The sequence below is a fragment of the Acanthisitta chloris genome, unplaced genomic scaffold (assembly GCF_000695815.1).
Source record: "Acanthisitta chloris isolate BGI_N310 unplaced genomic scaffold, ASM69581v1 scaffold765, whole genome shotgun sequence".
In the NCBI taxonomy this organism is placed as follows: domain Eukaryota; kingdom Metazoa; phylum Chordata; class Aves; order Passeriformes; family Acanthisittidae; genus Acanthisitta; species Acanthisitta chloris.
Window position 1 is genome coordinate 24,914 of NW_008675176.1, and position 13,791 is coordinate 38,704.

The window sequence follows — 13,791 nt, forward strand, 5'->3', positions numbered from 1 at the left end:
GGAATGCCAAAGGAAACAAGAAAACCTTCTATAGGTATGTCAGTGATAAAAGGAAGATTAGGGAAAACGTTCTTTCTTGAGAGAAAGAACAGGAGACATGGTTACCTAGGACACGGAGAAGGCTGAGTTACTCAATGACTTTTTGCCTCAGGCTTCACCAGCAAGTGCTCCAGTCATACCACCAAAGTGGCAGAATGCAAAGGCAGGGACAGGTCATCCACTGTAGGAGAAGACTGGGATCATCTAAGGAACCTGAAACTTCACAAGACCATGGGACCTGATGAGATGTATCTGTGTGCCCTGAGGGAACTGTCATATAAAGTTGCTAAGACACTATCCATCATATTGGAGAAGTTGTAGCAGTCCAATGAAGTTCCCACTGACTGGAAAAGGGGAAACATGAGTCCGATTTTTTAAAAAGAGAAAAAGGAAAGACCCATGGAACTTCAGGCCAGTCAGTATCACCTCTACCCAGAAAGATCACGTAACAGATCCACATGGAAACTATGCTCAGGCACATGGAAAATGAGGAGGTGACATGGCTTCTCTAACAGCAAATCATCTCTGACAAATCTAGTGGCCTTCTACAATGGGGTTATAGGGTTGATGGATAAGGAATGATTGACTGACATCATCTACCTGGACTTGCGCAATGCATGTGACACTGTCTCACACAATGTCCTTCTCTCTAAACTGGAGAGGCATGGATTTGATGGACGGACCACTTGGTGGATAAGGAATTGGCTGGATGGCTGCACTCAAAGAGTTGTGTTCAATGGCTCAATGTTCAAGTGGAGACCAGCGATTAGTTGTTTTCCTCAGGGGTCACCTTTCAACAAGGACAGTGGGAGCAAGTGCACCTTCAGCAAGTCTGCTGATGACACCAAGCTGTGTGGTGTGGTCAACACGCTGGAGAAAAGGGATGCCATCCAGAAGGACCTTGGCAGGCTTGAGAGGTGGGCCTGTGCAAACTTTATGAAGTTCAACAGGCCAATTGCAGGGTCCTGCATCTGGGTCAGGGCAATCCCAGGCACAAATATAGGCTGGGCAGAGAATGGATTGAGAGCAGCCCCAAGGAGAAGGTGTTGGTAGATGACAAGATGACCTGGCAATGTGTGCATCCAGTCCTGAAAGCCAATTATATCATGGGCTGCAACAAAAGAAGTGCGGTCAGCAGGTCAAATGAGGTGATCTGTCCCTCTACTCCGCTCTTATGAGACTCCACCGGGAGTACTTCATCTAGCTCTGGAGTCCCCAGCAAAAGAAGGATGTGGGGACCTGTTGGACTAAGTCTAGAAGGGCATGAAGATGATCAAAGGGCTGGAGCTGCTCTCCTATAAAGTCAGCCTGAGAGAGTTAAGGTTGCTCTGCCCAGGGATAGAAAGGCTCCTGAGGGACCTTACAGCAGCCTTTCAGTACTTAAAGGGGGCTACAAGAAATCTGGAGTGTGAGACAGAAGAAAACAGATTGTTGTCTCAACAATGTACCTGGGTAGAGCCATCAGCATGACAATTCAACACAGAGAAGTGGCTAGCCTGAGGCAAGATACACAGGAATATCATGCGAATGCTTCATGAACAGCAAGCCTCGATACACCCAGGACCAATAACTGGACATCATGTGAACAGCAAGTTTAGATATGCCCAGGGACAATAGCCATTTCATGTGATATAAGCAAGCCTTTACCAAGCCCAGACAGAGCTCTCTCCCCATCGAAGAAGATATGGACCAATAGAGCGCTCCTGGATCCATGGTGGTGACTATCTTTTGATTTTTGTAACTCTCTTTGCTTTTTTCCCCCTTCTCTTATTTCCCTCTTTCTTCCCTTGATGCCAATAAAGTGACTTACAGTTTTAGTTTAGAGCTTGTATGTATCTTAATCTCGCTCTGGGTACATTCAAACCTAAATCCCCCTCCCCTCCCCAGCTGCAGATTGGGACATGAAGAGGGACTTGCTGCAAGGGCATGTAGTGCTAGGACATGGGGGAATGGCTATAAAATAACAGAGAGGAGGCTAGATTGGATATTAGAAAGAAATTATTGACTGTGAAGGTGGTGAGGCACCGGGACAGATTGCTCAGACAAGCTGTGGCTGCCCCATTTCCTGAGTGTTCAGGGCCTGGTTGGATGGGGCTTTGAGCAACCTGGTCTAGTGAAAAGCATCCTTGCCCACAGCAGCGGTTGGAACTAGATGACCTTTAAGGTCCCTTCCAACCCAAAGCATTCTATGACTCTTATTTGTGCTTCATAATTAGACTCTACCTATTAAAAAAAAAATAACCCTAAACTCTACTGTCATGTTTTCATACATAAGAGGAGCTTCCTAAGTGTTACTTTGCTGTTTTTCCTAGTGGCATCTGTAATGAATTTATGCCAACAATTATTTCAGAAAATATAACATGCATAGTTTTATTTAATCAATCCAGAATGTTTTTCACCTACAAATATCACCTCCAGGTGGTGGCATAGAGATGCAAGTGATGTGTTTACACAAGAAAGTCCATCCATGCTGTCACCCCTAAACAAACTACATTGCAAGAACAATACTGTGTTCCACCCCACCCCTCAACAGAGGAAAGTTAGCAAATTCTACTGGCTTCAATTAACATGAAAGGGCCTTTAAAAACAGTAACATAATTAGTCACGTTCAGGAGATATAATTATGTCATGTAAAGATGAGCATTCCCAGAAGTGCTTTAACCTCTATTAGAAAAGAACATTTTTAACATTTTTCCTCTCAAATGAATTTCACAGATATGCAAGGTGGGGGAAAATGGCACCATTCTCATCAGTGTTAAAAGCATATGATATGAATGAGGTCTCCAGCATGGCACTGGCTGCAATAAATTATCAAGTGTGTGTTCTGTTTTCTGAAATGGGCTCAATTTATCATTTTATTGAAAAGGTTCCATTATGCTAATGTCTTATAAAATCACTTTTTTCTGTTGCTGGAAGGTGAAGAGGGGATATCAATTTTATATATAGAACTTGGAAGTATTGCAGCAGTGAATTGTCAAGGGTTAATAACCCTAACAGAAGACACAATATACATAAGAGCAAACTTACAAGGACTTTGTAATGATAAATTTTCATAACTGTACTGGAAGCAAAATAACCAGAATAAGTTTCTTAAACTTAACTATTGCAAAAGAAATGTTGACAGAACTAGCAATGCTTAATTTCTGGGATGAAAACACTCCCTCTGTTCTGCAATTAACCCTAGAATTGACACTGGAGGCTGTTTAGGAAGTGTTTTTCCAATGAAGGTCAGATTAGAGAATACCATTATCATTCTTGTCAACTTATCCAGACAATAGACATGAAGGATAATCAGATATGGGTACAGGGGTGATTATTTGGAAAGAGGAATACTCCTCTAAATAAAATTTTAAATAGTAAGAATGGTTTTCTTCTTTTGAAGTACTGGATACAAAACAGGCAAGTATTAAAAGAAGAAGCGAACTAGATTTAGACAGACAATTGGTTTGATCTTTTATAATAGCTCTTTCGCGGCTGAGAGCTGATTTGTATTTAAAAAAAACTCCAAGTCATTTTTTGCTGTGCATCCAAAAATAGAGTGCTCTTTCAGAAGTATTACCATACTACGAATAACTTGTAATGGGAAGCATTGTCTTAGAGGCATGCCTTCCCTTACCTCTAAACATATTCATACAGCATAATCCAAGAAACTGCACCAACTAATCAAGAGGGATAATTCAACATATACTGACATTAACAGGCTTCCCAGGGAAGTGGCAGAGTCACCATCCCTGGAGGTATTTAAAAGATGTGGCACTTAAGGACATGGCTAAGTGGTAGACTTGGCAGTGTTGGGTTAACAGTTGGACTCACTGATCTTAAGGTCTTTTCCAACCTGAACAATTCCATGATTCTATGATTACAACATATTTTAGCTGAAAACAAGTGGAGCTAGATCATTGTAACCATTATCTCAACACCTTTCTGAATCTCAGAGCTTCAAACATGGATCACAATTCAAGAACTTCTGCTACACAACATTTACCAAACAGCTTGGAAACTCTTTTCAAACTTTAGAAAAGTTCTTGCTCAACATGTGGGAAATATTTAGAGGGATTGATTTAAAATTAAATCAAGTCTCACTGTACCATATAAAAATGTTATTGTCATACTCTTCTCTTCATTTTTAGGCCTCAGATGCACATACTTAAAGGAAGGTTACTTCTGAAAAACATGTTCTAACACTGATGGTCTAGTCAGACATGATGTGTAAGCACTTTGCATTAAGTATGTGAGCAATGCCACCACCAAAGGGAGGCATCCAAGTCACAAAAGCATGGAAAACAAAACAAGCATGAGGGACTGCAAATGGACAGACCATATTGCAAATATGGAATACTCATGAAGGGTAGGTGGAAAACCAATAACCAACAGAAGCAGTGAGGAGCACAGAGAAGATTCCCCTTCAGGATGGGGACAAGTAGTCCAAAAATATCAAATAAGAAAGGAAAAATGGAAAGGAAGGAAGACAAGACTAATTTTGGTCCAATTTCTCTTTTCAAAGACCTCTCAGGCCTGATCAACTCAATTTCTGTGACTACAGCACATCAGTGCATTGAACATGCCATCAGCTCTATTGCATTTTACACTGACAGCAAATTTAAGACAAAAAGTCTACCAGTCAAAGTCTAATGGTTTTGTGTATGCAGTGAATGCATAATGAATGATATGTGCAGGATCTAATGACTAGCACAAAAGAGAAATTTTTTAAAGTTTTGTTTGAAAGTTTCAAACAGAATTGTACATACAGTAAATTTACACTGTGTGTAATGAAGACAAATAAAGCCATGATTCCAGCAAATTACTTGCCAAAATCAGGACTAGTATATTATTTCTGAGTTGATACTTTATTCTGCTTTTGTATAAAAAGTAAATTAATACTTTCCCTTCTCTGGGGGTAGACTGATCCTCAAATTAGTATTGCATTTAATATTTATAAGTTTGTAAAATGTATTATAAATATCTGAACCAAATACAGACTAAACCACAATGTACTCCATAATGCCCTTTCATTTACAAGTGCCCATTCATTACAAGTGGTTTAATTCTAATACAAAAGTAAACTGTCAGGGTACCAAATCCAAAAACATGTAGTAACGTAACTAGTTACTTGAATGTGTCTACTGAAAGAATACATTGGTTGCATATTAAGTAATTTACTAATTTTCTTGCACAGCAATATATTCTTTCAGTAGACACATTCAAGTAACTAGTTACTTGAATGTGTCTACTGAAAGAATACATTGGTTGCATATTAAGTAATTTACTAATTTTCTTGCACAGCAATATGAATCTCATTCAAATGGATGTCTGTGAGAAAGGACTATCAGAAGAGTCATGTAACTACCATGAAATGGTGCATGTTTATTTCCATAAATTTAAGAAAGGTGTGTAGAAGTATTCTGATAATTTGTTTTTAGAACAACATTTTGATAACTCTGGGAAAAGAGACCTAATTACTAAATAAAAATTGCACAGAATACTGATTTTTCCCTCCTCAAAGTACTGATTTACAATACCGTGGACCTAAGGTATATTTAACTAATTAATTTGTGCTATAATCAATCCACAAATCATTTGTACAGATGTCAAAGGGGGAAAAAAATCTTTATACTGATTCATTTCCTTTGAAAAAATGCACTTAAATGACAGGAGAGAAGTTTTAAGAACCCTTTTTTCACTCTTCTTAGAGAATAGTAAATTCTTAGATATTTGGCTCTGTACAGAGTGAAACAATATTAGGTGATGGGGAGGTAAGTTCTTTGTCATCTCAGTTTTGTCTGGTGTAGTTACTGAACTCTTACAGAGTTTCATGTCTCTGAGTAACATCAGAAATGTTTCTGCCACACCGGAGTACATTTTGAATGGAAGAATGCTCACATTTTGATGGCATTCTCAAAATGGGGATAAGAAATACCTCAGTTGCACTCAGCTTGGTACTGGGTAGTGGTACTCAGTGTAACACCACGTTAAAATGGGGAGGGAGAGATATACACCATATCATTGCCCAGTCTGGAACTAATTTGACATTATAAGCTTTATAAAACTGTGAAGTAATTTTACAGTACTTCAGGGGTCTAGATTTACTTCATACAAAGCTGACATGAAAATTCTTATCCTTATAGACTTTTTGAGCAAAAGAATCATAGTAAAATGTAATATGAATTACAGAGCACAGGAATTTTAAATATACAATCATCAGAATACTATTCAAAAATTATTTGTACAGTGCAAATTCCCTGGTTAAATGGATATAGAGGCTTTTATTCATCACAGCTTCTCTCAGAAGTATTCACAGTTATGACTGAGCAAACTCTAAATTGTGGGTTTCTGTTCTAAATGCTTTTTCCTGTCTTTTTCATATATCAGACTCTTACATAGAATGGGAACCATCTCATCAATTTATGCATCACTGACAATACTGAGGTTTTGGTAATGATGGCTTGACCTGCCCTAACTCATACTTGTGTTATTTGTAAAGACAAGAGGTATTAACATAATTTAAGTTTTGGTAAAGCATTCCCTAACCAGGTGGAAAACAATCACTCCCTCTTTTAGCTAAAATTTACAGCTTGCACACCTAAGTCACTAGTACTTTTGCACACCTAAGTCAGAATATACTAGTACTTTGTTTACTCTTCTGTGAAAAGAGGAACATGGAATGATAAGGGAAAACAGAGGTACTTTGCATGCAAGCATTTGTAAAAGATGAGCTATAGAACACCAGGATATTTTTGGGAACTGACTAGACGAGCATTGATTTAAAAGTTGAAAAAAACATAAGAATAACCACATCTAATTGTTTCAGACAAAATAATAAGTCAGTTGATAATAGATTAAACTTGGAATTAAGTAAGTGGCAACATTAATATTAGCTTAGAGAAAACAGATGCTATCAAACTAAATTTTGGTTTTGGTTTTGTTTTTTGACTGGGGTTTTTTTGTATTTTTTTGTTTCTTTTGGTAATTACAAATTTCCTTGACATCAGTAGCTAATAAACATATTGAGAAAGGGAAGCAATGGGATTCTGCAGTCTGACTTGCTGCCTATTATCATTCATATTACTTCCAGGTTATATGCTTAAGAAAATTATTTTCAAATGGTCAAATATGAAGAACTCTTATAAGCCAGGATAACTTGCATCAGTGGTTGATTTCCTGGAAAGTTAAAATCAATGTGCGGCATTAATAATTGCTGACTTGCACTTTCTAGACAATGAAAGCTTAAATCCTAAAGCAACTGGTAAGATCTAAAACTCCCATGGTACCAAATTTCCATTCCCACAGATGCCATAAGATTACACCAACAAATATAAACCAATCATGACCTGCACTTTTGTAGGATTCTCATGAATGCTCTCCTGGACCTTCTAACAGTTTAGACACCAGAACAGTGTGCTAAATTAATTTTAGTTATGCCAGTGTCAAAAGCAGAGAAAAAAAAAACCATACTCTCCACTTCACTATGTTTTCTGTTTATACTTCCAAAGATTATTTTAGTTTTCTTGTACCCAGTATCATGTTGCATTCCCAAGTTCAGCTGATGAGCCATACAAACTTTTAAGTTTTTCAGATTCACTGTTTCTCAGACAGATATTAGAGAATCATAGAATTATTAGGGTTGGAAAAGATCTCCAAGATCACCAAGTCCAACAATTATCCCTTCAACCCCTACATGCATCTACTGATATGCAACTATTATGGAACACATTTTATTTGCTTACATCTTGTTTACCATAGGGCTTGGTCCCAGATATTGTACAGATGTAAATTAGGAGGGGGTGAGGTAGGATGTAAGTCCCATGCTGAGATTTTTTCACATGTCTATTAGAAATCACACAAAACCAAACCAAACAAAAAACCAAAAAACATCACAACAAACTCCAACTACAAACATACAAACAAAATCCCTCCAAAAGGGCATTTATTTTAACTTGCCTGCAAAGAATGAAAACCTGAAAATCTTTGATGCGGAGATTATTTAGATCCATTTTCATATTTTTTGTAGCTTGTTAATGCCTTTCAAACTTCTGAATTTCTCATAGAGAAACACACACTACTCTAAAAACCCAATGCAAGTTAAGATATTTCTCCACGTCAGTCAAGAGCTGATTACTCATCACTAGAGTGGGGGTCAGGTGGGAGGAGGATGCCCTCTTATACTCTTCTGCAAGGAGTAAATAATACCCTTCAGTGGAGACAGGATGCCAAGCAATAAGGGCTTTTTTTCATCAAGTGCAGCCGTTTATGCTACTTACGTATATTGCTTATATAATAGCATTACAATACAACAAGAGTTGCCTCTCTCCTGGATTTTCTGGTAATATTTTACAGTTTGACCTTCAGACCTTCATGTCAATACTTCAAAAATACTATTTTTGTAGTCAAATGCTGAAAAAGCTTCTGGGAGAAGCCTTTGAGATGCAAAAATTACCATAAACCTTTTTCCCCAGAATTCAAAAGAGGGCAAATAAAACAAAAATAGGGCAGGAACACAGTGTCAGCATCTGTGCTGGTTTGGACTGAAGTGGAGTTAACTCTCTTCACAGCGGCTAGTATGGAGCTATGTTTAGGATTTGTGCAGAACACAGGGTTGATAATATAGAGATATTTTTTCTATTGCTGTGCAGAGCTTACACACAGCCAAGGCCTTTTCAGCTTTCCATACTGCCACACTGGCAAGGGATTTGGGGGTGCATGGGAGACACAGCCAGGACAGGTGACTCAAAGTGACCAGAGGGATATTCCATACCATATGTCATCATGCAAGTATATAAAGTGGAAGGAAGAAGGAGGAAGGGGGGACATCTGCAGTGATGGTGTTTGATGTTTGCCTTCCTGAGTAACTGTTATGTGTGATGGGGCCCTGCTGTCCTGGAGAGAGCTGAACATGGGAAGCAGTGAATTAATTCCTTGATTTGCTTTGCTTGTGTGTGGCTTTTGCTTTCCTTATTAAATTCTCTTTATTTCAACCCATGAGTTTTTCTAACTTATACCCTTCTGATTCTCTCCCCCATCCTGCTGGTGGGGCAGTGAGCACTGACTGGTGCTCTACTGCTGGCTTGGGTTAAACCACAACAGTGTCCTGTGGCAACAAACAAATAACTTAGGCTTCAGAAAGCCATGAAATTGTCAGTGTTTACTGCTGCAATTAAGGTGTATGTGTGTAGCATGTGAGACTAAACAATAATAAATTAATCAATTAATAAATCCTCTGCCTTTCAATTGTACATTTAAATTATACATCTATTCATCAGGTAGTATCTCACACACACAGAAGAAAAAATATTATACTTGGTTCAAATGTATAGGTTGCTATTGTACATTGATCACTACATCTATCCACCTCCTAAAATAACAGCTTAATAAGTGTCATTTCAATCATCAGTGATGGTACCTGCATTCTTCGGCCACTCATTCCTACTACTGTTACTCATTTCAGCTATTCCAATGGAAATCCTTGCTACAGAGCAAAGTTGACAGGAAAACTGATCTCTGGAATAATGTTTCTTTCTTTTTCTTTTTGGTTTTTTTCCTCCTTGCTGGATTATTATTAACCCAGATTTATGTTACTACCAATTAATTCACCCCAAATCCATGATAACTGAAACCATCAAAGTCCCCCATATTGAACAAAAGAGGTGCAGTGAAACAGATAAAATTACAAGTTTTCATAATGAGAATCAAAACAATCAAAGAAGATAACAGGCCCTTAAAAAGTAATTATTATTAACATCCTTCCAGACGGAACTATCAGGCATTAGAGTGGCTCTTTTTCTTTTTCTCATGAGAAAAAACTATTATAACTTAATCATAGATAAAACTCTTCCACATATATTATCAACACATGTTTTGCTCAGCTGTCATTCTGCCATGAAAACATTTGCTGCAATAGAAGACACCTATCTGTTTGTGCTTGGCTTCACAGAGTTTGTAGTCTGTGGACAAACATGTCAGGTGACAAATTTTAAAAGTCCTTACACATTTTTACATTATTCTGTAACGTCAAGTACAGCTATTAAAGCCATGTACATATCAGGTACAGTAGTGAAAAAAATAAATAAGGATTAATGCTAAAAAGTTCACACCATTGCCTTGCTTCTGATAGTAAGCCCTGGCTGAAGTCATGCCCCTAGTTTACCAGATTTAAATCGGCACGTGCCCCTCACCTCATTACTCATTCAGACTGGGAGATGTGGATCATTAAGCTGGGTACTAATTTGCTTCTAAACTGTACACATTCATCATTAGATGGCAGTGAGAGGTTGACCAAGTCAGTTGTGGAATACTTCTGTGACCCTCCCATGGATTGTATATTTTCTGCATGAGTTACTTAATAAATTCTCTAGAAGTTATTTTAACATTTTTAGTAGCTATTCTGTTAAGTAGGATGATTTCTGTGGTCAGGTTAGTCACAGAGGTATCTCTGTCATATTCACAATTTATTTTCTGTCCTCTGGATCTATATGTTTGGTATTATCTTCTGTATTGTGTTAAAAGGTTATTTGTGTACTGTTCTTTCTAAAAAGACATCTCTGATGGACTATTAAAATAAATCACAACAGAATCTGCTATTGCACAGAATGATGTATGTTCATTGGGGACAACACAGTTGTCAGTAAGGGTGAGCCAGACTCTGTGTGAGGAAGGGGTTTCTCTGAGAAGATTCATGTAATTGCTAATGGATTCTTATATTTGCTTCTGACTTAAGCTTCTCTGTCATGAACAACTTTAAATAATACAGTGCAACCCATTTTGCAATAACTTAACTTGTTCCTCAGATGATTTTTCATGATGAAGATATTTTCAGTAATAATGTGGTGGATGAAGAAATACTAAAATCTATAGTATGGATCATCTTCATGTTTTGTGCCAGCTATGTTTTAATAAATAATAAATCTATTGTAAGTATCTTTTTACGAAATGTATGGGTACAAAGACATCATAACACATTGAGAAATAAACACGTTTGCAATGCATAAGCTACCCAACACTCTAGTTGAGGAAACTTCTGTAATGAAAAATTTACAGAGACAATTTTTTGCCTCATAGACCTCTGGGAATTTTGCCAGCTTATAATAATTTGTAAAAATATTAACATAATACAAGTTAGAGAGAGGAACAACGCAAGAAATCTCTCATTTTATCCACAAAGCAAAATTATTTTGCTAGAAGACACATTAGATGCTTATCACCTGTTAATATTACTGTATATTGCGGTGGGTTTTTTTCCCCTGTTGTATAGAACAAGAATTGTTCACCCTAAGAAAGAAACAGACAAATGTTTGGATCCATGTATCTAAATGTATTCAATTACTGTATTACCTGATTTTTCAGAGGGAAGAGAAACACTGTTTTTCCCAGGATCCAGAATAACAGCCAACCCTGCAGATGTTGAGGGGAGGATGCTGGTACTGAGATCTATGCGAGTTAGACTTTCAGGTTCTCTTTCCAAGGTTTTTTGAGTACCTCCAGCACAGTTATCTTCTGTCTCCTCCTTATTCTGAGTGTTCTTCTGTGGACTCTGGACGATATGAACAATGCTCTGCTGAGCCAGGTCACAGTTCTGCAACACAAAGCCAAAATCCCAATAAATAAATAATTGGCAATAAGTGACAAAGTCCCTCTATCTCCAATTTGTTATTTGTTCAATGGTCTCCAAGCCATTTTGTGCAGAATTTCAGTGGGCGGTAATGGAGTTTAAAGCAAAGTGACAAGTATAAATTGCTGGAATTAGGATTACTTGCATTGGCAAAAAGATCACAACATTACAAATTCTAAACATCCAACAAAGAAATGGTGGACTAGAGCTAGCAGATCTAAATAAGTCTGATTTACTGGAACAAAGAAAAAAAACTCCAGAGGGAGCACTAGTAAATCAAGCACTAAGAATATTTGACACTTAGTAGGCATTTGCACAGATAATACTGATACACACTCTCCATGTAGCAATTGAGGGTCAAATTTGATGATCACAAAGAGTTCATGAACAAGCCACTCCAAAGTATGATGCTACTGATGAAGCCTGATTCTCATTTCTTCTCTCTAATGTAATTTTTAGCTTAAATCTGATTTTAGATGTAGACTCAGTATGAGTTTCCTATTCTTTCCAAAAATGACATTTATCTGTTGACTTTAGGAGTAGAGAAAGCCTGTGGAAGACATCATGACTGCTATAGACTTTGCTGATAAAATAAAAGGACCGCTAGCAATTTTAGCCCAAAATGAGGCCACTTTATGGTCTCACATATACATAAGCTCTTCCTCTTTCTCAGTTCTCATCAGAGGTGATTCTCAGATAGTCTTTCCAGACCTTGTGTCTTAGAAAATAGTGGGGTGAATAAGGATCTTATGAGAGGTTTATCAAAGATAAATCAGAATACAATTCACATTTTGTTTAGAAATTACAGAGATTTTACAAGACCTAGCATTAATGAAGTGCTTTCAAAAAGAACTTGTATTGATCTTTCCACAACACACTTTGCAACAAAAACTGTTCTTTATTGGGCGATACCTTCTGGAGATCCACACTTAGTTCCCTAGTGTCATGAATGAACCACATACAATACACAGTAAACAGTTTGAATTTCCCTCAAGAAATTAATTTTCTAACTCTTTGCAGCATCATTAGGTTGGCTATCTCTGCCGTGAAATGTCAAGACAGGCTGTTGATTACATTTGGAAGGAACAGAAAGAGAATTCTGAAGCATTTGTATCATTATTTACACAACAATTTAAAATTAGTAGTTTGTATTTGCAATAATTACATGCACTTTTGATTCCTTTACAGATATTTTAATGATGTTTATATCCTTGTTATTATCCCACTCTCTCTTCTATCACTTTTTCTACTCTGGTCTCTTTTCTGTTTAGTGGCCTTCATTCTCTTGCATTATTTCTCAGTACTTTTCCCTCCACCCTACCTTTCTTATGCAATGCATTTCTAAATGAGAAAAATCTGTTGATTTTTTGGGGTTTTGTTTTTTTAATTGAATATTTAATAACAGATTCTCTCCTGAGTGAAGCAGTAATCAGCCAGCAGAGATTTGTCAGAGCAAATATGCTGCAGTCTTAATAGTCAATCAAAGCAGTTATTAGATTTCAGCCTTAAAACATTATGTTGACATTAAAGGTCACTTTTTTTTTTTTACAACTTGTGGCCCATAGCATTTTAACAAGATCCATTTAAATAGCTTAATAATTTAATTCATTAACACAAAAGCCAAAACATGGCTGTCACTCAAAACTTCTTCAACTAAGGATACTGCATAAAACTAAAGAATTTAATAACCTACAAGAAATTAATAATGAAATTAATAACCTAGGCAAATGAGGAGCTCAAAAGTGATTTGCTCAGTTACAGTGAGAATTAAAAAAGCAAAAAAGGTATGTATGAAAATACCCACAACCTTGAGAAACCCCTAAGAAACTGCCAATCAGTCACATCCTGTTTTAATGAGGATCTTTTCTGACAGGTTTACTTGCTCAAGCAGACCCTGTCCTGCCTTTTTTTTTTTCTCCCCATCAACTATCCTTCTCAGTTTTTTGGGTTTGTTTTTCTCTTTTAAAGCTTGCATCCATTCCTGATTCAGTACACAGTCCCTGCTACAGTCACACTGAGGGGATGTTGTATAAGAGAGAATAAGAGGGATGGCAAAGGCTGCTTGCCAATTCACCCACAGCACCACAACCTTTTTCAACCACTCTTGCTTGATTTTGACTGCTGTACACATTTAGATGCCTGGTTTAAAA

The 13,791-nt window shown here is 37.3% G+C and overlaps 1 protein-coding gene across 1 annotated transcript in view; it reads right to left on the reverse strand.

Annotated features, from left to right (window-relative positions):
- LOC103803075 (E3 ubiquitin-protein ligase parkin-like) overlaps positions 1-13,791 on the reverse strand; it is a gene marked incomplete at both ends in the record, with an annotated part of 123,645 nt that overhangs the window by 17,776 nt on the left and 92,078 nt on the right. The window contains one exon of the mRNA XM_009075612.1: positions 11,365-11,605. Within this exon, the coding sequence (XP_009073860.1) occupies positions 11,365-11,605 (241 nt within the window). The remainder of the gene's footprint in view (positions 1-11,364; positions 11,606-13,791) is intronic.